Source organism: Platalea leucorodia, assembly GCF_965183815.1.
Source record: "Platalea leucorodia genome assembly, chromosome: 1".
Taxonomy (NCBI): Eukaryota; Metazoa; Chordata; class Aves; order Pelecaniformes; family Threskiornithidae; genus Platalea; species Platalea leucorodia.
The window spans coordinates 168,991,320-169,016,264 of record NC_138823.1 but is presented as its reverse complement, the minus strand read 5'-3'; the positions used below and the strand labels follow the sequence as shown (position 1 = coordinate 169,016,264).

Genomic DNA, 24,945 nt, shown 5'->3' with positions numbered 1-24,945 from the left:
GAATGTGTGCTGCTGCGGGTTGTCTTTAGGGAGCAGCTCACCATACTCCTGGCCTCCTGGGGACACGGCTGGCACCGCATGTGCCCACCCTGACACAAGGGTGCACAGCCTTGTGTGAGGGTCAGCGCTCAAAGGAGCACACCCTTTTAGGCAAACTGTACTCTGCAACATGGGTGTCATCACTGCAGGAATCCTGCAACACAGTGAACCTATATCCCGGTGCGGAGAAATTGGCTCTGACTGCACACGGGCAGGAGAGGAACAATCTCCCTTCCCACCGACCTGGCACCTGGGAACGGTCAGGAGCTGCCTCCGACCACCGCCAGTTCCTCTACAGCCAGCTCCACAGCAGCACACAGAGTTCAGGGTGCAGCTGCAGAGGGGATTCAGTAGCTAGTCTGGTCACGATGGCCTCAGCAGGAGAGTGAAAACTCGTGGTGGATGCATCTTCACTGTCAAAGACAGTGACCCAAGCCTCGAAAGAAGTTGTCAAGGGCATGCTGGAACTGGGGGCTGGGAGGAGAGAGAGACTGTAGCCACACTCCGCTCTGCTGCTGCTCACTCAGGTGCTGGGCGAGTTACGAAGCACTTCACGAGACTGCAGTGCTTGATGATCCCTAGCTAGCCAGGACTGCTGAAACCCTTCCCAAGCAGGAGGTCCCACTCACCTGCCTATGCTGGACCTCGCACAGCCTACCAGCTCATGCCAGTGTCCTCAGCTGCCAGGCTGAAGCCTCCTCCAGAGGGCTTTGCGAGGACCCGTGCTGCACTTCTGCACCCACAGGCAGGCCAGATACCGAGACATGAATGGGCATCGGGTGCAGGTGCTGTAGTGGAGCATATTGGTGATCTGTCTTGGTAAGCACAGGCCAAGGGAGCTGGGACATTGTGTCACACCTCTGCCCCCTCTTTCAAAGATGCAGGGCTGATTGGAAACACCAAAGTGCAGAGCAACAGCATGATCTATGCTCTGGCCATCTCTTGTAAAAGAACCTCTGCGCGTACCCAGTGCGTGGCCCCAGCCGCCTCAGGGCTGGGTGGTACTGCCCCTTGCCATGGCTGCTGCCCACCTACACATCCCCCCAGGAGGCTGTGCCAGCTCAGCTAGGGCTGCGAGAGGGCCCATGGGGCTTTGTTTGTGAGTTGTGCCCCATGGGGCTTGTCCTGGTATGGTCTGCTGTGCCCAGGCTCTCTGGGAAGCATCGTGGCATGGCTGGTTTCCAGCCTGGGGCTGCACACCCTGGATGTGCTGATGGCATGAGCCTGCATCCATTGCTCCTGTTCTGCAGCACCCACGCCCTGCTGCAGCCAGTGATTCAGCTCAGTGGTACCAGCCAGCTGTGGCAGGGTCCTTATGGTGCTGCCAAGGAGCTGCTGTGGTCATCGCTGGGGGCTGCATTGCGCAGGGACAGCCCCACTGTGCTGCTGCCCTGGCACGCTCCTGCGGCGTACAGAGCAGAGCGGAGGGTCTGCCTGTGCCCTCCCTGGCACCAGCCTGAACATGGACACAGCAGCTCCTGCCCCTAAACATGGACACAGAAGCTCCCGCCTCAGCCTGTCCTGGCCCGGGACCACGTGAAGCCATGCGGGCCACCTTGGCGCTGAGATGTGCTCGAACAGTGGGGCAACGCTGGGCTGGGGCAGGACCAGAGTGCTGCTGCTTGGGCCTGGCCCCGCTGCTGGATGGGGGCATGCTGGTTTTCTTAACAGGGACACTTGTTCAGCACAAACCCCTTCCTGCTGGGGACAGGAGCAGGGTGCCGCAGCCCAGAGGCTGCCCATGGCAAGCACAGGCCCTTGCACTGGGGCAGCACGCTGGTATGTGGTGGCAGTGTGGCCTCCCTTAAGGAAACCAGGGCCACTGAGGTGCCAGCAGCCCAGGATGGCCTTGCCTGCTCATGAGCTGGAGAAAAGGGCTTTTGTCTTGGCTCTTCAGGACCATGTCAGAGCATGCAGGGAAGGTGCTGGTGCTCCCTTCCTCTGGGCGCAAGCAGAGGGGCAGCCCCTGGATCCCCTGCACCCCTTTGCAACATGTGGGCAACAGCAGGGCACTAGGCCTGTCTCCACAGGGCTGTGCGCTGGCAGTGGTGCCACCACCAGCAGGACCTGGCCAGGTCTGTGGGTGCCCCGAGGGGGCTGCACACCCCACAGGCACCGCGTGCCCCAGGAGGGGCTGCTCAGGGCCGCGTGGCCCCAGCGCTGTCCTCACACAGCTCCTATGGGCATGGCCACGGCTCCCAGCCCCGGACCCCGAAGCCAGAGTGCGGGGGCAGGCGAGGGGTTTGGCTGGAGACCCTGGCCCAGGGCTGGCTCTGGAGCTGGGCCCAGGCTGTGCAGCAGGCCAGGGGCGCCCCGGCGGGTCAGGGCAGGGCTGGGATGGGAAGGGAGGCACCTGGGCTGGGCCGGGCGGGATCCCGCGCGGGAGATGATGTATGGGCAGATGTATCAGATCGCACAAGATAAACAAGCAGTGAATTTCATCAGGGCCCATCATGGCTTTAATTTGGCTGCCTAATGAGTCAGATCCAGCCGCGCAGATAAAAGTTGTCAGAGCCGCAGCCCTAATGAATTTCTTGCCACTTGTAATCAAGGCAGCTTGTCTGAGGGGGATGATTAATGGGCCCCAGAGGAGCTGCCGTCCCTCGGCTTCCATTCCTGCTAATGCAGTCGCCAGGAAATTAACCAAACCCAGCACTGGGCTGGGGCCGGGGCCGGGGCCGGCGCAGGGGCGCTGACGTGCACCGCGCAGGAGAGGGGACGTGGAATGAGGGGCAGACACAGGCGCAGGCAGGGAGGGCTGGGACCAGGACCAGAACCGGGACGGGTTCCACAATACTGGCACACGCAGCTGGCACGGAGATGAGGGGCTGGAGCCACCATCTGCAGCCACCAGTGTGGCAGCCCTCTGCCATGGGAGGGGCACGGGGAGGAGGCAACAGGGGTCTGAAGGGGACGGCTGAGGGGTACCTGTGGCAGGTGGGGTGCCGGGGGGGAGAGCGGGGCATCTTGGCGACTCTCTTCCTTACAGCACCACCACTCAGGCTTGGGGACCCAGACCTGTGCCCAGCCCCAGTGCAGTGCCGAGCCTGGACCCAGGCACAGCCAGGGCGGACGCTGGAGCCCCAAACCATCACTTGCGGCGTGGCCTTGGGTGCAGCCAGTGGAGAACCACCAGCGCTGGGGCCTTGCTCTGCCAAAAGCTGGGGGAAGCACGTGGGGTCAGGGATGGTAAAGCAGAGACCCGCGCTCCCTTCACTGCCCGGGAGGCTGTCCAGACCTTAGGACCAGATGGCCCCCAGTCTTCTGCAGCAATCTTTTTGCCACAGCAAACTACCCAGGGTCCTTGCTCGCCAGGACAGCCCACCATTCCCTGCCCATCTCTGCCTTCTCCCCCAGCTTCAAACTCTCTCTATTGCGCACAGGACCAGCTGGCCCCAGCACTTCTGACCCAGCATGTCCCTGGCCCAGCGCACCCCTCTGCTGTGCCCGTCTCTGATCCCACCAGAGCCACGCATCCCTCTGGGGCCGTGTCCCTGCAGTGTCCCACAGCGCCCGGGTTGACACATCTCCCCTCCCCATCCCAGCACTCTGCCATGTCCACCAAGGGGCCCAGTTTAGCGCAGGACTGTTGTTACCAACTCACGAGATGGAGGAAAAAGGGCCGAACGTTTGTCAGTCTGGGAGGGAAACCCACCAGACCCCGCAGTGTGGGCAAGCAGACGACAGGCTGCACTGGAGGCCCAAAAGGCAGCACACAGAAAAGCTGGGCTGGCAGGAGGTGGGTTGCTTTATTGGCCTTTATCTCCTTGGCTGCAGGTAACACACACAGGGCAACTCATGGCAAAGAAACAGTATATACAGAGTGTCCATATAAATATTTCCAATGTACATTTTATACACAAGTGACAGAGACATTCCACAGCAGCGTCCAAAGCCTTGGGGTTCCAGCGCTCAGCTGCAGGCTTGGCCCAAAACCAAAGGGAGACACTCATCTCCTTTCTCCTCTTGCTCAGCCGGAGACCAGCCCCGCCTGGGCAGCAGCGGGAGCCAGCAGGGATGCTCTGATGGAGACACTGTGTATGGCTTTGGGGCTTGAACCTGGAAGGACAGTGACTCGACAGACAGACAGACAGAGCTGGGGATCCCAGGGCGACCATCCTCTTCCCCCTCTAGGTCACCAGGGAGGCTGGAGGGACCTTTGTCCAGGGGCTGCGTGGGAGAGAAGCTCCCTTTGCATCAGCACGTGGGGAGTGGTACCAGTGAGGGGAACCCTCCCTGCACCAGACAGAAGCAGAGAGGAGCACAGGGGTGCAGTGGAGAAACATGCACCTCCCACTGCCCTCCACCTCTCCACTGCACCAGGGGAGCACAGCGAGGCCGACACGGGAGGGAGGGCAGGCGGGAAGTGCCCAAACTGCCCTACTGTTTGGGAGAGCGGGTGCAGCAATTGCCCTCCCCAGTACTGGCTGTGCAGGCACAGAGAAGCTTCCTTCCTCTCCTCCCCCCGTACCAGTCACGAGAACAGGGTGTACTGGAGCCCCCCATCCTAGTGACTATGAGGGAGCCCCTCCACAAGCTGACAGCGCTGGGTCTGCACAGCCCCCTGCCTCAGCTGCATGGGGAGAGTCCACAGGAACGGGCGCAGAGGAGCAGGCTGCTGGCTCTCTGGCCTCCTCCTGGCCAGAACAGGGGTCCCGGTGGGGGACGAGCACAGCGGGTGGCCCGGCTGTGCTGCTCTCAGACCCGCTCCTGTGGCCCTGGTCCCCTGGCAGGGCTGCAAGGTGGTTGTGTGGTGAGCGGAGGGCCCGTGAGGAGCTAGACAGCGCTGGGGCTGGAGCCAAGCTCAGCTGGCACCACGGTGCAGGCGTTGTTGTTGGCGTTGGTGTTGCGGCGGGGCAGGCTGGGGGTCAGCGTGGTGACGGCACTGTCACTGGGGCATCCGTGCTGCAGCAGGATGTCGATGCACTCCTGGCTGCCAGCTCGCCGGGCGTAGGCCAGCGGGGTCAGGCCCCGAGCATCCCGACTCTTCACGTCCACCCCGTACTGTGCAGGAGAGAAAGCAGCTGGTCAGTGGCACCTAGGCACCATAAGGCCCGTGGGCACGGGGCTGGCGTGGCAAGAGCACCAGCAGAGGCAGAGGGGCTCTGTGGCACTGGGGCGGGCAGGGAGAGGGAGATGGGAAGGTGGGCAGAGTAGCGCGAGCGCGTATGTGGGGGAACCCCTGGGCGAAGGATGGACAAGGGGTATCCCAAGACCTGGGATTGGGGAGGTGCTGCAGTGGGGAAGCACCAGGACAGGGTCAAAAGCACCGTGGTGGAGGCTGTGGGGTCCTGCCTTACCCAGATGAGCAGCTGCGTGAAGACTACATTGGCCATGGCACAGGAGAGATGCAGTGCTGTGCGCCCATCTCCATCCCCGTAGGTCTCATTCACTTCCTCCTTGGTGCCATGGGCCAGGAGCGTCACCACGAGGCGCAGGTCATCCTCTACCACAGCCCGCAGCAGCTGCTGCCCCAGTGGGATGTCCGATTGGGGCAGCGGAGCCAGGAAGAGCTTCTGCTCATACTTGGCCCTGATCCAGCGCTCCTTCTCCTCCCTGCCGGATGGGACACTGTCACTGTCACAGGTGAGCCAACCTGCCTGGACCCCATGTGCAAAGGGGCATGCGTACCAGTGCTGCCACCCTGAATGCACCCTGCGTTAGCAGTGCGTGCTTGTCACACACAGGCACACCTTGCATAGCCCCTGCTGTGCCCCCCCCGCACACACGGCTGTCACTGGGGCTCTGTCACGCTGCTCTGGACACACATCCGACACACGCTTGTCTCACTGCGCCTCCTTATAGCTCCCTACGTACACTGTGCGCTTACATCCGTGCACGTACAGCAGCAGTGTCCCACACCCAGACCCCACACCTGTCAGCGTGCAAAGGGACACCCGCACCTCCACGCGAGTGCCCCTGCACACTCTCCTGCGTGCCCATTATGTGGCGGTGCGGGGACCGTCTCTGTCCCGTGCTTGTGTGTGGGCCATGGCCAGCGGCAAGAAAAGGTTAGCTGCTGCACACGACAGCCCAGTGCCATGGGAGGCACGTTATCACTGCTGCCGTCTCGCCTGGTGCAAACAAAGGCTGCGGCAGCGTCCATCCCGCCTGGGGCTGCGGAGCCGGGTGGATCGATGTGTGCTGTGCCGCCGCTATCTGCTGCCATTCTATCCATCTGCATCTGGCGAGCGGCCATCAATGCCCCGCGTGGAGCATGCTCACTCCTGCCGCCCCCTGACCCGCTCTTATCCGTTGATAAGCTGCAGAATGGGCTCTTGTTGGGATGAGTGACAGGAGAGTCGCTCCGATAGGGACAGACAAGGGCCTGAAAGGGACGCACCCTTGAGACCTGAACAACGCTGCCAAGCCGTCTCTGTTAACCCCTTCTGCTTTGCAGCCAGCCACGGCTCCACCAGTCACTGCATGGCCACGGCCAGCCATGAAGCCCTGCTGGCCCACCAGGACAGTGGGAGAGGGCCTCCAGTGTCTGAAGAGCAGGCAGGACTCCAGAGACTGGAGTACCTCAAGGATTCCTGCCCACCTCCCTGGCTGGCTCCTCCCAACCTCCTGTGGTGCCCTCATGCTTCCTGGTGTGGTTCTCCAAGAAGCACCTCTGCAGTTCCCCATCTCCCTTACCGACTGCTCTCAGGAGTGGGCTTGGGGTAGCCTTCCACCGCTCCTTCCCAGACAGCGTTGGCCAGGGCATTGCCGATGGCCGTCATGACCATGAGAAGCTCGCTAGGCCAGTCATCCAGGTCCAAGGAGCGCACACGGGACAGGTGCGTGCCGAGGTTGCGATGGATGCCAGAGCACTCAATGCACATGAGGGAGCCCAGGTTCAGACTTGCCCAGTCCGGATCTGAGGGCAGCAAGGTCAGTGGGGAAGAGTTAATACCAGCATGAACTCACCAGCCTGTCTCCTATGACCCAGGAGACCCATATTTTCAGGCACCTGCCTACCAGATCCCTGCCAAGCCCAGTGCTCCAGCAGCACAGAGAGGCAAGGACCCCAGGCTGGTCAGTAAGGGGTCGTGGACCAGTGTGGCAGGTGGGTCAGCCCCCATCCCTCAAGAACAGGTCCACTGCAGGAGAGGACCAGACAGCCCCACAGAGCAGGTCCCTTTGGGGTAAGAGAGGAGGTGGCTGGGGTGGAGTTCCTCTGCCCTCCCTGGGTGAGCAGCCCCACCTCCCAGTGCAGCATGTCTTACTCGGTGCATCGCAGTCCACGCAGAAGCTGTTCCCACGTGCGGTGCGGACGGCCTGCATGGCCTGTGCATCGCTCTGGCTGCCCAGCCGAGCCTGAAACAAAATGCACGGGAACCCCATTTACTCAAGGCCAACTGCCCTGCCATGTGTCCTCTCATCACCACCCCAAGAGCCCATCGGGGAGCCGCCAGCACCTCACTCCAGCGGGCACCCCACAGGCTCTGCTGCAGGAGGGGTGTCCAGTGTGGGGGCTCATAGAACAGAGTCCGGAGGGAACACCGATTTCGTAGGCGGGTGTGTGCTGGGGGAGCAAAAAGGCAGAGCTGTCAGGGAGGGAGTGGGCAGCACAGGACCCAGCCCTGGCGGGATGCAGAGAGCTCCATGGAGCCGGAGCCAGGCTGGGGAGAGAACAGGGAGGTCAGAGAGGTGACGCAGTGGGAAGCGGCACAGTCCCAGGGACAGGATTCAACCCTGAATGGGAGCAGAGGGATCAGTATGGGATCCAGCCTGGAGAGAGAGGGAAGCCTGGGACAGGGACAGATGCAGCAAAGCAGACGCCAGAGAGAAGGGAACAAAGCAGAACTCAGCCGAGGCCGCTTACCTTATTTTTGCTGCTCTCACAGCCCTGCAGGCTGGCCAGGATCTGGCTCTCGATGGCCTGGACCCAAAGCTCTCGCTCCTCTGACGTTGAGGCCTCAAAGAGCCACGTCTGGCCCGTCAGGGACACGATAATGAACTCAAATGGCTCATCTGGTTCTGGAAAAGAAAGGTATGCCATGACATGGGTCAGGGAAGGAGGGGGTCTGCCCGCCTCGCAGGGCATGAGCACACAGACAGATCCCTGCGGGCCACCGCTGTGCCTGCGCACGGGCGGGATCGCTGGCAGCAGTGGTCCCCAGGAGGCTGGGACAGGGAAGCGCAGGCAGAGAGTGCCTGCAGGGAGGAACCAGAGCTCTGCGCCAGCCCATCCCTCCTGCTGCTCACACAGCTCCCTGCCTGCCAGCTCCACTAGCGTGGGCTTGCCCTTCCTTCCACACACAAACATCCACAGCCTCGCTCCCCAGCCATCCCGAGCCAGGAAACCCAGCAGGCTGCGGCCCAGACTCCTGGAAACTGCTTGCACCCTGGTCTCCATGCCCTGCATGTCCCACCCTCGGAGAAAGCTGCTGACCTCTGGAGCAGTGGGATCAGCTCCTCCGCAGAGCTGGTGTCCCCGAACAGCCCCATCACCCTCCAAGGTCCCACAGAGCACTTGGTGCCTGCCGATGAGTGGCTTTAGAGCGACAGAGCCCTATCCACTGAATCAGGAGATGCAAGGAAGGCCCTTGCACTGGGCTCAAAGGCAGTTCTTCACAGTCCCGTGCATTGAGAAGGGCCATCATCGCCAGCTGAGGAGCACAGCAGAGTGGGGATCCCGCTCGGGAAGCCCTCAGTGCCTGGGTGCTCCGTGGACCCACACAACAGGGCACAGCTGCTGTTCTCCTGCAGGGAAGCACTAAGTCACAGATACCAGGGCAGGAGCTATGAAGAGGCAAGAGTGATGCCATTCTTGGCTCTGGCACTTGTCAGTGCCCTGCCGGGCAGGCGGCCTCTGGCTCCCAAACCTTGGAGGCTGGTGGCCATGGGGGTCCCTGGAAGCTGGCCAAGCAGAGCTGCTTCCATGAGGCACGTGGACGGCAGCAGGGAGGGCAGCAGGGACGTGTGCAGGGCAAAGTGCCCCGGAGGGCAGGGCCAGGCGACCTGCTCCTCAGGTGCCTCAGCTGCTCCTCTGCACAGCACCGGCATCTGCGCCCCGCAAGCAACCCCAGAAGATACAGCCTCAATATTAAAGCACTTCTCTGGCTGTGAAACAGATGGGGACAAATTCCTGACTTTCCGTCTTCTGGGAAGATAGTTCTGGTGCGCCCCAAGGGTCACTGCGACCACCAGGCATTTAGGCACTGGGTACAAACTGAAGCGTTAGCATCCCTACAAATGCAGGCTGCCTGGTGGGTTTCCAGGGAGGGAGTCAGAGCATAGGCACCTCTGTGCTGGGCAGCAGAGCCAGCAGCAGAGAGGTGGGGGACAGTGAAAATGTGTGAAAGCACCTCAGCCCCCCTGGGCCTACGAAAGTGGCCCCAAACCAACCAAGACACTGCCGAAAAGCAAGGCTTAAAATGTGGTCTCCCCCTCTGGCTACTGCTTTGATTACTGTGACACCCTCCCAGTCTGGGCTGCTGGGGCTGGGGCCATGCCACCGGCTGCGCCGAGCGGGCGCACAGGCCTCAGATTTACATGGGGTGCCCTGTCTCAGCTTTGCACCCAAGCACCAGCATTTACCTTTTATTGCCAACTTCAGTAGTTAGTGCAGTAAATGACTTAACTAAGCGGGGCCTGAATGGAATGACTAATAAACGTTATGTCACAGCACACGCTTCAGCTCATAGCAAAATGATTTGTAATTACCTAATTAGCGTTATGCAAATAACACCCTCATCTCCATAATGTGCCTTCCCAGCTCTCTATTAAAAGCAGGGAGTCAACTGCACAGCTCCAGAGACAGCAAGGAGGCCGAGGGGCCCAGCCTGGTCCACAGCAAGGCAGAGCTGTGCTGGCCTCCAGCCTGGCAGGGTCTGTGCCTGCCGCGGCAGACGTGGGGAGGTGAGCGGAGGGGGTCTGGAGGAGATCCTCTCCTCTGCCCGACTCCCCCCCAAAAGCTGCGGCCAGAGGAGTCTCTTACTGCGGAGGGAAGCAGCAGGAGGGCAATGATTGAGGAACCTGCTGCAGCCCGCAGCACCCCAGCAGAGCTAATGAACGGGTGCAGAGGCCACCAGCCAGGTCCCACCAAGGGCACGGCCAACCTCAGCTGCTGCTGGGCCACCTGGCACCGGCTGAGCAAGGCTCTGTCCACAAACACTCTCAGAAAATGGGTGCAGCCAGGGGAAGTCTCCTTGAGGAAAGACAGCTCTGCTGGGGGTGGCGGGAGAGCACAGCCCTTCCTCTCTTGCAAGTGCTCTTTCCAGGCTCTTGCTTCCTTCGGAGGCACCACCACCTGCATTGACAAGTACCGGGCACAGCACCCAACTTTCTCTCTCTTTCCATCACGCACAGCTGCCTACCCCAGAAAAACCTGAGGGTAAAATGACGCTCCTGCTCCTGTGCCATGGTGGAGAGTGTCATACTACTCACACAGCAGGCTCAGGATCTTGCATTTCATGGGGGGCTAAAAGTGTGAGTGACAGCTGGTTGGAAAGATGCCTGCCCTTTGCCATTGCTGAGAGCACTCCGTGGTGCGTCCTGCATAGATCCCAGCAGCAGCCATGGGGGCTTGGAGATTATCAGCGCTGATGACATGGGCTGGTGCAGGAATGCAAGGCTTGGTCTCCACACCAGCAGACCCTCGAGAGGATCGAATGACTCCAGGATGAAGGGCTTTCCAGGTGAAGTGCCAACTGGCTTGCCTTTCCCAGATAGGAAGGGGAGGCTGTTTCACTCATTTCACTCTAGAATCAGCTTGGGACTCTTCCTCTGGGGAAGGATGTCTGCAACTGCCTTTCTCCTGCTAGGAATGAGAAACTCTGGGGCATCAGGAGGAGGACAAGACTGCAGGGTGCTGGCAGTCAGTCACGCTGCTGCACTCTTCCCCTCGCTGTGATGCACGTGACTAACCGGGACATCAAGCTTGTCCCGCACTTTGCCCCTTCCTCCAGCTCTCAGCCACAGAAGAGACCCCACAGTCCCTGCTCTGGGGAGCTCCCTGCAGGCAACGTGCCTCCTACCCTAAGGACGTTTGCTGTGGAGGCTCCAAGGACACCAAATGCCAGCTCAAAAACAAGAATCTTGGAGAACATACACCTGGTAACTTCTGAATACTGGGGAGAAGAAATAACCAGACAACAGCCAGGCTAATAGCCACTGCCTCCTTGGCTAGCTAGCACCATCCTCTTTGTGAGCGCTGCCACACCATGGACACGGGCAGGGAGCACCCAACCACTGATGGCAGCCAGCAGTCAGGCAATACAGGAGCCTACTGCCACTGCGCTCAGCTGGATCTTCCCAGCCCCTGCTCAGCTCCAGCCCACTCATGAGCCAGCAGCTGCTCCCATCTCTTCCGCTGTCCCAACCTGTGACTGGGATCTGCATCCAGGGACTTGAGCGCTCCAGTTGTTCTTAGAGACAGTTCCTTCTACCTCTGCAGGAGGCTACAAGAGAGCAAGGATCAGGCCCCTGACAGCTGCAGGATCGATTGCTGCCCAGGGTGACACACTGATAGCCAGGAAGGAACGAGTGGCTGCCCAGGCGCTTGAGGGAGTGTTTGCAGTTCCCAGATCTCAGATCGGGCCCCACTATTGGAGCAGCGACCAACACAGCTACTCCTGCGGCTCCCCGATTTATCAGAATGGGCCCGATTCTCCTTACATCTCTCCCATCCTTGGTCTGAGCCACCTGCGGCTGCTGTCAGTGTGTTGCAGAGCCCAGGCCAATCGCTTGGACCTGGGAAGTACTGGATGCACTTCAGGTGCTCCCTGCTGCTTCTGCTGCCACTGAAACAGCAGCAAGCAGATCGGTACAGTCCCCGGGACATGGTGAGGATTCCTGCCACAGGCTGACATGACTCCATCATCCCTGTTCCTTTCTCTCGCTTGCTCAGTACCACCCCACCAAACACGCAGGCAGAAATCCCAGTCCAAGCCCTCCTGTGTCAATACGCTTCCCAGCAGAGATGAGACAGCAAACGCCCGCCCTGCCGTGCCTGCCTGCCCCAAGGCTCCCATGTGGGGCTCGCTGCTGCTCCTCTGAGGCACGGCCCCTCTGCCTCAGGCGCTGCGCTGGGGCGGGGGTGCCGTGTGTCTCCCAGTCCTCTGCTCAGGATGCTCACGGAGGAGGGGCAGGCGGCTCCCTGCTGCTGGGGTCCCTGCTGGCCTGCCCACACCCGACCATGGGCAAACAGAGAGATTTCTGGGGCTCCAACCCCACTCGGACAGACTTTCCTACCACCACAGCTCAGGGGCATCCCGGAGCCCTGGAGCTGCCCGGTCCCAGCCCTGGCAGCAGTCCCAGTCAGACCAAAGCCCCAGCATCGGCTTCGCAAGCTGCAGGACCTCCATTCCCCTTCCTCCTTTGTGCCTCACGGATTCCAGCTTTACTCCGAACAAAGGGCCTGTTGCTCTCAGCAGAGCCTGGGAAGAGCTAACAAAGGACGACAGCTTTTCTTCCACACTAAGGCTTCTTTTGCAAGCAAAATCACTACCTCTCCTTCCTTGCAGCAACACAGGACGGCACTGCAGGGCCAGACCTCTTTGGAGGCTTGAGTGTGGCATGGCTGTGGCAGGAAAGCGGGGAGCTGCGGGATCACACCCTTGGATACGCACATAGGGTTTGGCAGACCTGGGAAGGGACTCGAGGACTCAGAACAGCTTCAAACGGTGTGCAGACTCAGTTTGTTGAATGGTTTGGGATGAGTTCCTGAGCTCCCTGGGGGGCCCGTACAAGTTGAATCAGACTCAAGTCATAGCTTTAGGGAAAGTATGGGGCCTTCTCAGATTTTTCTGGGGAGAGGCACGGATTTCTGATGTGGCAGGGGCATTTCTGGCCAGATGAAACAGGCAGAAGGATTCGGACTACCTCGGTTGACACAGAGTTGGCAGAATGCCCTTCCCTGCTGTGCACGGGGCACGGGCTCCTTCCCAGTGGCCACTGTGGCCAGAAGAGCCCCAGATCTTGCCTGTTCAGATTCGACAGGGCTAAGGTCCCAGAGGAAGCTGCTCCTACAGGACTGGGGAGCCCTCTCCAGCAGCCTCAGGGTAGAGGGGCTATCCCAGGGCCAGAAGGCAGACTCTGTCTCCCTGGCCCTGCGGCTGCCTGCAGGCGTGCTGGTGGGAGTCCATTACGCCAGCTCCATTAGAATTAGTGGGCAGTGGAAATGAATGAGCTTGTCTCTCCCTCTCTTGATGATTTTTTGATGATGTTTTAAAGACTGAGCTCCGTGAAGAGTTGCTGAGCAGAGTTCGGTGCGAGCCGGCTCTACTAATGGGCGTTAACCCCATGACCCAGCTCCAATGCCGCCCAGCAATGAGTGCTCCAAATGAGAGCAAAATTAGGGAGGGCACCGCACAGTGGCCAGGACGGGGCAGAGCCATGCGGCTCTCAGACCCGACCAGCAACTGAGTCACCAAGCTGAGAGGGCTTGAGGACTTTTGTAGCAACTGCAGCGAGGTGATCAGCGCTCATGGAGTTACCCTTCACCAGCCTGTGCTAGAGAGGGGGAAAGCCAGCAGCCCCCACCGCCAACAAGCCAGCCTTAGGAGGAAGCATCTCCTCAGGGTCAGCAAATGAGCACCACAGGACTGGGAAGAAATGGGGAAACGGAGGCAACCTGCATGCCCTGCCAGGAACCTGCACAAAGTGAAAGGAAGAGGGTAAGGGAAGAGCCCCACCAAGAAGCCAGGGTGGGACAGAGCTCTGCTGCCCAAAGGAGCCCTAGAGCTCCGATGCCCAGCAGACCGGGGGATCTGTCACTGTCACCTGTGGAAGCAGCAGGGATGTTGGGGAAGAGAAGCAGCACGGGGAGAAAGGGAAGCAGTGGCGTCCCAGGAGTGTCGCCCTTACAGCTCATGCCAAGGCCCTTCTCTCTGCTCTCAATGGGAGGAAGCACAGCTTTGAGCAGAAGTGGTACATCTGGGTGGCTAAAAACACTTCAGCTTCAGCACACGGCTGGGCGCAGGGATCTGTCCTGCTCTGCGGAGGCTCAGACTACACACTGCAGCAATGCAGAAGAGCCCAGCCCAGAGACCCCACTGCAGGGACCTCGACGTGGAGTCAAGGGAGTGGCACTTCCCACCTCCTTCCCCACGGACACCCTGCTTCTCCCTGGCGTGTGGGATGAAACCCCAGGCCAGTGTGCCTCCCCAGGGAGCTGCAGTGGGACCGGCTGGCCACATCACGCACACATACCCAAGGTGCCCCCCCCACAGGGTTGGGGCAGCACCCCCAGAGCACAAGCAGCAATACGGGGCATGCTACTCCCCTATCCGTCAGCATCAGGACACAAAGCAGCTCTGCAGGGCAGACACAGAAGATGGAGCAATGCCCCTGTAGTCACAGTGGGAGATGTGGTGTGATGCTCCTCACCCAGCGCGGCAGGATTGTGCTCCTCCCAGCACTCGGGATGCAGGGCTGCAATTCTCTCCCCGCACAAGGCACTGGATAGAGCTCCCGCACATCAGCCCTCAAGACACAGGGCAGCACTTCCCACCCCGTCGGGCTGGACAGGAGGGAGCTCAGCACAGGGGACAGGCGGGAGCACTTCCACGCCAGCACACCAGGCATGGAGAGCCCTCCATGCCAGCTGGCTCCCCAGCTGGCTCCTTCCCTCAGCAGAAGGGATGCAGCCCCTGCCCTGCATGCAGGATGGTGCGGGACGCCTCCCCCTGCATCCCAGCAGGTCCAGGAAGGAGGAGTAGGATCCCACTCAACATCAGCAAAACAAGAAGCAGAGCTCACACTGAGCCATGCCTTACTCTTGAAGCAGAAGGCTCCCCTTTCACCTCTGCTCTCCCCTGGCTCCCAGTCACATCCAGTCTCTTCCTTTGCACTGCCCTTCTACTCCCATCCTTTCTCCCACTTTGAGATGGCGTAGCAGAGGTGCCTCCGGATGCCCTGGCGAGTGGGTGGTCACACAGGGAGGAGATGGGGGGACACTTCCAGCGTGTGGGGCGCATAGCAGGCAGCCAAGGGCTGGTCCTGCCTTTGGCATGGGGAGTCCCTGGCCCACAGCTCCGCTCTCTTGCTGCCAAGTCCATGCAGAGTGTCCGGGAGCAGGGCAGCCAGCAGGCCCCCCAGCTTCGGGATGCTTGTTTGCAAGCTGCCACTGTACCACATCATTATGAGGTGTTTGGGATATCAACAAATTAGCAGGCGTCTGGGAAGAGAAGGATGCAGCACCATTCGTAAATGTCAGCTCGCTGCCTCCTCATTTTGCAGATCATTAAACCCAATATTCCTAACCTGTATTAGTGCAACAGGGACAGGCCCCCTCCACAGTGACAAGCTGCCAGGAGAACCGCAGCAAGAACATTGCTATGGAGACCCCACAGCGACTTCTGTCCCAGTGCCCCCAGACCCCAGAGCGCACCAAGCTGAGCTGGCACGTTCCCACCGCCCCCGTGCTGCCTGCCCTGCCCACGGGGCCATGCTGCGCCGGGAGGGGTAGGGGTGGGGAGGGCTTTGCGCAGCGACACCAGCAGAGATGGGCACACTCCACTGTACAACAGAGGGCATGCTGTGGGGCACCATACGGGTGCGTGCACGTACGCGTGCATGCACGTGTGGGGAAGGACAGCAAAGGCAGTTGAGCCTGCGTGTCAGGAAGAGAAGGTGCTCCTGAGGGACACCGCAGGGCACGCTGGGATGTGCAGAGGGGGTCACTGCAAGGGACCAGGAGTGTCATTTCTGTGTATATGGGGGGGTCCATATGAGGTGCAGTGTGTGCACACAGCGCAGTGGGGCTGGGAGGCAGCAGAAGGGCCAGTGGGGTGCATGCGTGCACTGGGGGTGGGGGAGTCACGCCGTGGGCATGGGGGAGGGCATGGACAGCACGGGCTTCACGGTGCATTTGGAGGCTTGCTGCAAGACGCACCAGCGGGGTTATGGATGTGCACACAAGAGTCTCTCAGAGGGGCAACACAGAGATGTACAAGGTCCCTCCAGGAACCACAGAACAAGGAGGGTGCGGAGCTGATGGAGACAGGGGATTGGCCATGGCATGGCAATGCCCAGGCACAGGCTGCTTTCCTCCCGCCAGGATGGAGCAGGGCGCTCGCGGGGTCTGTAATGAGCAGGAGTGACTTGTTAGCACTGAATTAAGAGGCTTGGTGGAAGGGAGCGCACGGGTGACACAAGCTGCGTGGGGCAGGCAGGAGCTGAGCAATAGCAGCTGGAATCCCCTGCAATCTGGTAAGCGCAGCTCAGCCCTGCACTCCCAGCTCGCCAAGATCAGCCTCCGACAGCCCCTGACAGTTGGTATTAATCACGCACATCGCCCCAACACAACTCTTTACTGGCCATCAATTTCCCGTGGGTTTTAAAACTAAAAAACAAAGACAAAACCGCGTCGTTTGGCCGCCACTGAGAAGCACATTAAGGGGCTGTCAGCTTCTCGCCATGCACCCTGCATCACTCTTTAAGCACATGAGAAGTTCATTATCCCCGGAGCTCTGGCAGCCATGGGGATGCTGGCGTAGGGAGCGTCGCGAAGGTGCTCCTGCCATCAGACATGCCTGGTGGCTCCCTGGGGCCCTCCCAGCTGCCCGAAACAGGAGACAGAGGTCCCAGGCACAGACAGACAGAGGTCCCTGGGCTTGTCTGCGGCAGGACGGAGCGCTCCTGCCCACAGCACTTTGCTGGGCTTTGATCTCGAGCAGACTTTCCTGACGGTCCCTGCAGACTGACGCTGCAACCCCACCGTGGTAACGAGCTCTTCCCCAGGGCTGCCTCGAAGCCCCCTGACAGCCTGACACCACGTTTGCCAGCCGGTGGGTGCTCCCTGACAGCCTGAGCCACACTCTCCGGTTTGGTGACATCCCCGGCAGCCCAATACCACGCTTGCCATAGTTTGCTGATGCTCCCTAGCAACCTGACACTGCGCTCTCTTTAACATGCGACCATGTAAAAAAGCAACAGCTCGTTTGATTTATGATACTTCAGAACAACTAAGATTCAATTGCTCCGCACGTCCCTGGCTCTGATTACCTCCTAAATGAGATAAACTGATGGCAATTTATCCCCAGACCTCACCAACTTTCCCAGGATGCTAACCTGAGACACCCGTGCCCTGCACACGCAGGCGTTGGGCTGGGCGCATCCGAAGGCAGCCTGGCCGCAGCCCAAGCCGTCTGCTCCTCCGCACTCCCCTGCTGCTGCTCGTGCCTGGGAGACGCTGCAACGGAGAGCTGAGCCTGACTCCGTGCCTGGCCCGACGCGGCCGCTGAGGTCTCCTGGCAGGAGGCTTGCGGGGTCCCAGCAGCAGTGCTCTCCACACCAGCACGGCCATGCCGGCGTGAGCTCATGGAGAGCACAGCCGGTCGCTGGGCTGTCCCCCACACTCCTCCAAGGATGGTGCACCCTCCATAGCGGGATGAGCACGACGAGGGATGGCAGCCCTACTACAGAGCACGGCAGCCCTGCTGTCTGCACAGCGATTTTTACACTTCCACCATGTTGACTATGTGAAAGCAAAAAGCTCAGATTATCCTGCTGTGAAAAAAACTGCTGTAACTGTTCAAAAGCAGCTAAAAAAGATTCAAGGAAGAATCAGACATACTTATGGACACCAGTCCATGACATAAGTCATCAGTCATGCCCATGATGTGGGGCAATGCTCAGCCCTGGGTTCACAGCTAGAACCAACCGCTGACCATTAAGGCATCAGGATGGGACCTCACATAGAGGCTCATTATCTCTTATTTGCTTGCTGCCAGTTTCCACCTCTAATGCAGGCTGCCAGGCAGGACAGTGACCTGGGTGTGACTCCAGTCTAGTGCTCGCGTGTGTGCCTAGGAAGCAGACAGTCCCAGAGTCACTCCTCTGCAGCTACGCTGGGCTGCCCGGTCCTGGTGACGAGCCGCTGCAGCACCCTGAGCCGCATCAGCTCTAGGGAGCAGTGCTAGTGCTGGGGGCAGGACAGAGACAAACGAGTCGCCCAAGAAGGGTGCCACAGGCAGGGAGATCCAGTGCCAATCAGACATACGGCAGGCAGGGGATCGTCTGCCTGAAAAAGAGCGTGTGATTCAGCTCCGCAATTTGTACTGAGCACAGGGATGTACGAGGACCCTTTCCAGACAGAAACGCCCCCCTCTCCCCAAAACGGGGTGTACAGCTGTTTGCTACTGAAACATTGGACTGTCTACAGCAGGACCAAGCTGTGAACCTCTAAGCGCGTGCTGCCTCCACACAGCAGCAGTGGCCGGCTCCTGCGGACATGGAGCATGGCGCCGCTGGCACGGGTGCTGCCCGTAGCCCCTCCAGAGCCGCAGCACGCACAGCCTGGCCTCCCCAGGAGGTGCTGATGCAGGGTGACCCGTGAGGATAACAGAACTGGCCCAGCCTTTGGAAGCCCAATTTTGCAATCAGATCAGTTTTCTAATGCAGTAGATTACATAAAAAATAAATACAAGGTAAGTTTTTGAAAAGCCAACCAAAAAGCCAGAAAACCCACCGCACAATACCCCATGTGGAAGATGTTCTGACCCAGCGGGTGCCCAGCTCTTGTCCTCTCTGCCTGACAATAGCGTTGAGCCAGTGGATGCTGCAGCCATTTACCGACTGAGGAAGGACACAGGGACTTGGAAAGACTGGATTCAAGCTGGAGACACAGAGGTCGGATTGCTCGTGTGACTGCAGATCACCAATGCCCCCTCTGCTCTGCCGTGCCCCTCCTGCCTCTGCCATGCCCTCCTAACTCCTCACGGTGGTCTCCTCACTGCTCCCTTCCCGCTGCCGCACTGGAGCAGCTAAGCAGCCTGCTGCCACGTGTCCCAGCAGCGGCAGTACTGCGGATCATTGGGGAGGTATTTTTCCTGCTCCCGGTTCTGGTGCCAGAGGCTTCTGGCAGCGGGAGGAGCAACTGCGTGCAAGGTCTGTGCAGTGACAAATGAAGTTTGGTAACTGACACTTCACTGGCAAATGGAGTTCCATGTTGATAAATGCGAAGTAATGCACATTGTAGGAAAAAATTACATTACTCCAACACCTGACAGGGCTCTAAATTAACTGTATCAACCCAAGACAGGGCCTGGATATCACCGCAGATAGCACAAGACCTCTGCCCAGCACACCACCATGGCCAAGGACCAGGGCAGGGAATATCAGAAAATATTCTGATGCTGTCGTACACATCACAGGGCACCACATCATCACTATGTGCAGCCTCGGTCACTCCACCTTCCAAGGATACTGCCAAACAGGGAAAGCCAGCAAGAGTGAGCACGTGTCTGAAAAAACCTCCCTAAGAAATGACAGAAAAAACTGGGATGGCTCAAAGAGTCATGGACTGGGCATCCAAGGAGGAGGACGACAGTCAGCTGGTCTGCCCACCTGGATGCAGAGGGCAGGGAATTCTGCCAGGGGCTGGATCACACACATCTTGTGGAAAAGTAACTTATTTAATTTTAAGACTTGGAGCAGTGGTTACTCCACATCATTACTGCTTCATAGAAGTGTTCCCACATTTAATTACCTTTTCCAGTAAGAAACTGTATTCAGTTTTGTGTAACTTGAGATCCCAGCCTCTGCACCTTCTCATGCCCCCGTCAGCTATGTTCAACAGTCTTGCAGGACCAGATGTCTTTCTCTGTAAGTACTGAAAACATCAGCCCTTTGCTTCTCAGTCTTCATTCTAGTAAGCTGAACACCTTAATGGCCACATCATAAATACGTTCATCAGACCCAAGTCAGTTTTGGGACTTTCTTTACAACTCTCTCCAGTATTTCCACGCTCTCTTGGCGTATTATGTACAGGATGGGACACAGTACTTTAGCACGCGCTTCCTTAGTCTCACATCTAGGTGCAAAGTCATTCTACTCTTTGGTATCCCACTTTTCAGACATATGAAGAATACATGTCTCTCTTTTTGCCACAGCACTGGACTGAGAACTGCAAACCAAGAGCTGATGCAGGGAAGGGCAGTAACATGTCTGAAGAGTCAACATATACCTGTAGCTAGAAACACATCAGTTGTTTAACAAAATGTAAATACAGATAATACTTCTTGCTTTCCATGAGACATCCAGTTTATATTATAGACTCAAATGATGCTCAAGATGTCTGAATCAACCACCGCAAAGCGGAAGTGTTCCCTAAACTCAGTGGTTTTCAGATGAAGATAACTACAACAGAAAAGAGTGAACAACAGAACCGCCAAACTCCTATGCAGATCATCACCACAATGTTCCTAAGAGAGAGAACCTAAGAAGGGTCGTTCTGCCATGAAAAACCTGGGCTGCTGGTCTCCAGGCTGACCTGTGATTTGGAGCAAGATGCCAGGACAGCTGCAGCATGCTTTGTTAGGTACAGGCTAACAAATGTACAGGCTAACATCTTCTGGTTTGTTTTACAGGAGCCATTAGTTTCAAACACTTGTACTTAACTCCTCTCCCCCTGCCTTTAGACACCTGAATTAAATCTTTATTTTGGTTTACTACAAAAGCTTATTGAGTGCTGTGGGACAGGATAACCTAGGATAAAGACAAAGCTCAAAGACTGAGGATCATTCTTCCCGCAGATGCTAACCATAGATGCAGGCTGTGGAGAACATGGTTGCCAAGCTGATCTCTACCTGGACAAATCTGGACGGCATTTCACAGCAAAATGCACCTCCCTATGCCTTGCAGGCTCCCTGCCAAGCTTTGGGTCCCGCTTCAGAAACCACAGAGACACCAAAGCTTCTCAACAGAAAAACCATCAGTACTTTTAGCACAGGCAAAGCAATGTATACATCTTCAGCTGGTTTCCTGAAGCAGGTAAACTTTTCCAAAAGTCTGAGGCAGATGGCTAGCATAGGTCTTTTAAATGATGAAAGTCTGGCAAATTTACAAGCCACCAGAAATAGGTTCTTTCTTGTGGCAGAAAGTGTCTGCACACCTTAAGCATAGTTAAGCATGCCTTAAGTATGTGGTGTGCTCTCAGCGCTGCTAATACAGTTAGTAATTATTATTACCACTAATAGTACGTGCAGTCACGGGCATGATGGCAGTCCCGCTTCCACTGCAGGTGAGAACTCAAGAGCAGAGCAAGAGGGGTGGGTTGCTCCTTTCTGCCTAAGCACAAGCCGGCTCGAATGAGGAGCACTCCAAGCCCCAGGTCCCCGGCGAGCCCTGGCAGGACTCCTGGGTGCCTGGTGCTCTCAGCCGGCGGAGCTGCCCCCCAGGCAGCAGACCTTTCCTACCTTCTGCTGCCGTGCTGGGGCCATCAGGGCGAGTCGTCCCTGTGCTCTTTTTCCTGCGATGCTTCTTCCTGTTTGCATGTGGTGATGGAGGCGGCTCCAGCTTCGGGCTGGCAGCACTGGAAATGTTCGGGCTGGAGCTGAGAGAATCGGCAGTACCGTTAGCTGGGAACAAAGATAAAGAAAGTAATGTACAGCAAGACTGTGACAGTCTGCTCTTTGTAGAGACAACCAAGCGTCCTGGAGACAGCCCTGGGGTGCTCTGCCTGGCTCAAAACGCACAGCCCCACGAGACAGGACAGTACCCGCCCTCAGCCCCATTGCACGGGGCAGCTCTGACACCCGCTCCAGCTCGGGCTCCTTAGGCAGGGTCAGGCTGGACGTGCTCTGCACTCGGATTCATCTGGGATGATCACACAGAGACAGCGCTGGCATCTACGTGGCCGGGACAAGCACAGTGGCATCACTGGGGGCAGCCCGACATGCCAACCCCTCAGCGCATGTCCCTGTGTGTACTGCTTAGCGGCAGCATCCTCACAGGGCGATGTGTGTGTTTCGGGAAGGGACAGTCCCAGGAGGTGCTCTCAGGTCCCCCAGGTGCAGATCCAGGTCCCAGGATCTGCACTGCCGCTGCAGAAGCATTGATCCCCCACGGCACCGCTCTGCCAGACGAGGTGACTGGGGTTGCCACACTTAGGAACCTAAGCATGATGGTCTCAATAGGCTTCCGATACGGAGCTGAAGAAGCTGCATCCCCAGCAGCAACGCACCAAATTTATCCTCAATCATACTGTTCCTTACAATTAATAGCAGAATTAGAAACAATCAGGGAGCTGCCTAATTACTGTCAATTAGAGCGCGCTAATCAAGCTCCGATCACACACACACACGCTGCCGCTGCACTCACCATTAAATGTCAAATTTCATTAGAGACCAGCAACAAAATCAAAAGCCTGACATTCAATTTCAGCAGCACACACAGCGCAGGCTTCCAATCAGCATAAAAATGCAGACTCCGGGGAAGGCAACGAGGCGCAGGAGCCCTCGCTGCACTGTTAACCCTCTCCGAAATACACTCCTGCCTCTCCAGTGTCCACCCACCCACCGGGCACGTATGGCAGCTCCGCTCCCAGCCCACTTCTGTCCTGGGCAGCTCGCCGTCCGCTTTGCAACAACCCAATGTCTCCCATCAAGTCCCAAACTCCAATTTCCATGTTTCGTGGCACCTGAAATTAAGAAAGCAATCACAGCATCTAACAAGGGCAGCACCCTCCAGCAGTGGGGACCGCCTGTGACTTGGCAAGCCCTTCTCCTGCTCCAGCCTAGCCTCTACTCTCCCTTTTCAGCCCGGTTCAGTCAGACTGGCTCTCTGGGGCAAGACAAACACCCAGCAGTGGGACGGAGAGGGCTACAGGCAGCGGCCAGGAGCTGCCCCGTGCAGAGGTCCAGCGTGTAGCCTGTCCCCCCATCACAAGGCTGGGAGAAGATGCGGCATCAGAGCTCTTCCGTCTCTGGTTTCTGCAACATTTGACACGCACTAATAGGGTGTTTCTACTGCTATTTATCCACAGGGAAATAGTTCACCCTTGACAATTAAGAGAGATAAATCTAATAAATTCAGATTCCATTTTTATAAATATAAATTACTGATACCGTTCAACAGGACTATGTTTAGAACAGGTGTGAGGCACCTTCATCTCCCAGCCTGGATGTCGCAGGGGACCTGAACTTTCTCATCTGAAGCTGCACGCGGTGCATCCAGCCTACCTCTGCTGCCCACCTGCTCGCCAGGACATCCCCCCGGGCCGAACCACGCACCGCCGGCATCGCATCCTGCCCCCCTCCAGGTTCAGCATGAGGGTTCATGCCCTTCTGCAGCTCCCACCAACGTGCCCGCAGGCTGCAGTGAGCCTGACACCTCCTGCTCTGCGGAGCAGAGATCGTCCACGGCCCTGCTCTTCTTACTGCCGAGCAGCTAAAACCACAGAGCTGGGGGCTTCCAGGGCCCCCAGTGGGAAGGGGATGGGACTGCAATGGGGCAGGGGCAGAATGTGAAACACGCTCCCTCTACAAGATCAGGTATTGCTTGCTCTCCCTCTCTTCCCCCGGCAGGGCAGAAGTGAGCTCCTCTGACCCACCCAAGGACTTTCAGGTCCCTGTCTCACCAGGGGAACCCTTCCACAGGCACACATGGGACCTCCCGGTTCCTCCTTCCAAACCAGCTGGCCTTATGGGCAGCCCCTGAGTCCCCCCGGGTCGGCCGCAGAGGTCCTCCGATAAAGGACAAACACAAAATGCGCTGGAGCACGTTTACACGACCTGTACAACCCGTCCCACCCCTCTTTCATGTGCTCTCCAGGGCACAACTGGAGGAGGCAGCCCGTTCCTAGGAGCTGTGAAGGCAGCCTGCACCCTCTGCATGTGTCTGCAAGTCTGCTCTGAGCAGGGAAATATTCCCCACCCTGCCCCGCTGTGCAGAGCTGGAAACACAGTGAAGAACTCAGACCTGGGCTGCACAGACACAGCGGCACAGCCGCGGTTCAGGCGCGGGTGCAAGGCATTCCTGTTTCGGCTTAGCTCAGCCCTGCAGCGGAGGGGCAGACATGCTGCTCAGCTTGGCACGCCATGCCACAGGGGAAGCACTGCCTGCCTCCCCAAAAGCCCTCTCCCTCCTGACACTGAGAACCCACTGTACACCGTGCAAGTACACAGCCCGGAGAGCCGCCAGCCTGGCGTGTGCACAGCCCGGGGCTGCTCCAGCCAACAGGGACAGGAGCCCAGGGAGCTGCTCGCCACCCGCCTAGGGCCAGGGGTTTGCTCCAGGGGCTCCGCCTGCCCCAGCCCTTTCTCGACAGCCCCAAGCGGTTCTGCGATGGGAGACAGATGCTGGGAGGTACGAAATCACAGCTTTCCCTGCCAGCGCAGCGGTGGCGGCACCACGAGCTGTGACCTGGGCAACGGACTGTGAGGTTGCTCCAGGAGGGCCCCAGGACAGCCAGGCTGGTTGCCCCTCATACGCCGCAGACCCTTCAGCCCAGCTGGCCCAGTGACATGTCTCTGGACCACTAGCACAGGGCAGGGCAGGGCAGAGCAAGGCAGGACTGACCCACAGGGCTTGGGGTCCAGCACAGTGCAGTGGGACCCGGGCAGAGCAGAGGAGCAGCCATCAGCCCTCAAGACACACAATTAGCACTGAGTCGACATCTCACCCCTCCATGTCACGGGGAGAAGCAGCAGCATCTCAGCTCCTGTTTGTGTCAGTCTCCAGGTTACTTTGCATGAAGGAGGTAGATTGCTTTGGGTGGCCACAAGTGCAGCAGGCTCCCCCCGTGGACAGGGAGCAGAGGCCAGCTTGCTGTCCTGTGACACTCAGGCCAGAGCCAGGGCAGGCAAGATGCACAGCGCAGCCACGCCAGGCGCCTGGCCTCTGTAGCGGGGCTGCTGGGAGGAGGATGAGACCTGCCACGATGGTCCCTGGGGCAGGAGGCCATCCAGGCAGACAGCTGCTGTCCAGAAGGGCTGTGACACAAAATTCACCTGTGCAAAGGCAACGTGCCAACCACAGCGCTGCCTGCCTGCCTGCACGAGCGTGTGCAGACCTCGCTGCTGCGCGCACAAGGGCACGCTCGGCAGTCAGCACGGGAAGCTCCTGCTGCCTGCGTGCATGGCTCCCTTGGGCAGGGCAAGGTGCTGCCTGTGGTGGGGGCACCCCCCTCCCGGTGCAGGGCACCGGCCCTGCAGCATCCCAGCAGATGTGCCCGTGTCCAAAGCGGTGTGC

General features: G+C 58.7%; 1 protein-coding gene across 4 annotated transcripts in view; it reads right to left on the bottom strand.

Moving 5' to 3' along the window:
- Window positions 1-3,912: 3,912 nt before the first annotated feature.
- AGAP3 (ArfGAP with GTPase domain, ankyrin repeat and PH domain 3) overlaps window positions 3,913-24,945 on the bottom strand; it is a gene marked incomplete at both ends in the record, with an annotated part of 153,200 nt that continues 132,167 nt past the window's right edge. For 3 of the 4 annotated variants that reach the window (XM_082310181.1, XM_082310180.1, XM_082310182.1), the window contains 6 exons: window positions 3,913-5,043; window positions 5,340-5,595; window positions 6,679-6,901; window positions 7,251-7,341; window positions 7,850-8,004; window positions 21,171-21,332. In XM_082310181.1, coding sequence (XP_082166307.1) covers window positions 4,816-5,043; window positions 5,340-5,595; window positions 6,679-6,901; window positions 7,251-7,341; window positions 7,850-8,004; window positions 21,171-21,332 — 1,115 coding nt within the window. The remainder of the gene's footprint in view (window positions 5,044-5,339; window positions 5,596-6,678; window positions 6,902-7,250; window positions 7,342-7,849; window positions 8,005-21,170; window positions 21,333-24,945) is intronic. The other variant, XM_082310183.1, reaches the window with a different exon arrangement.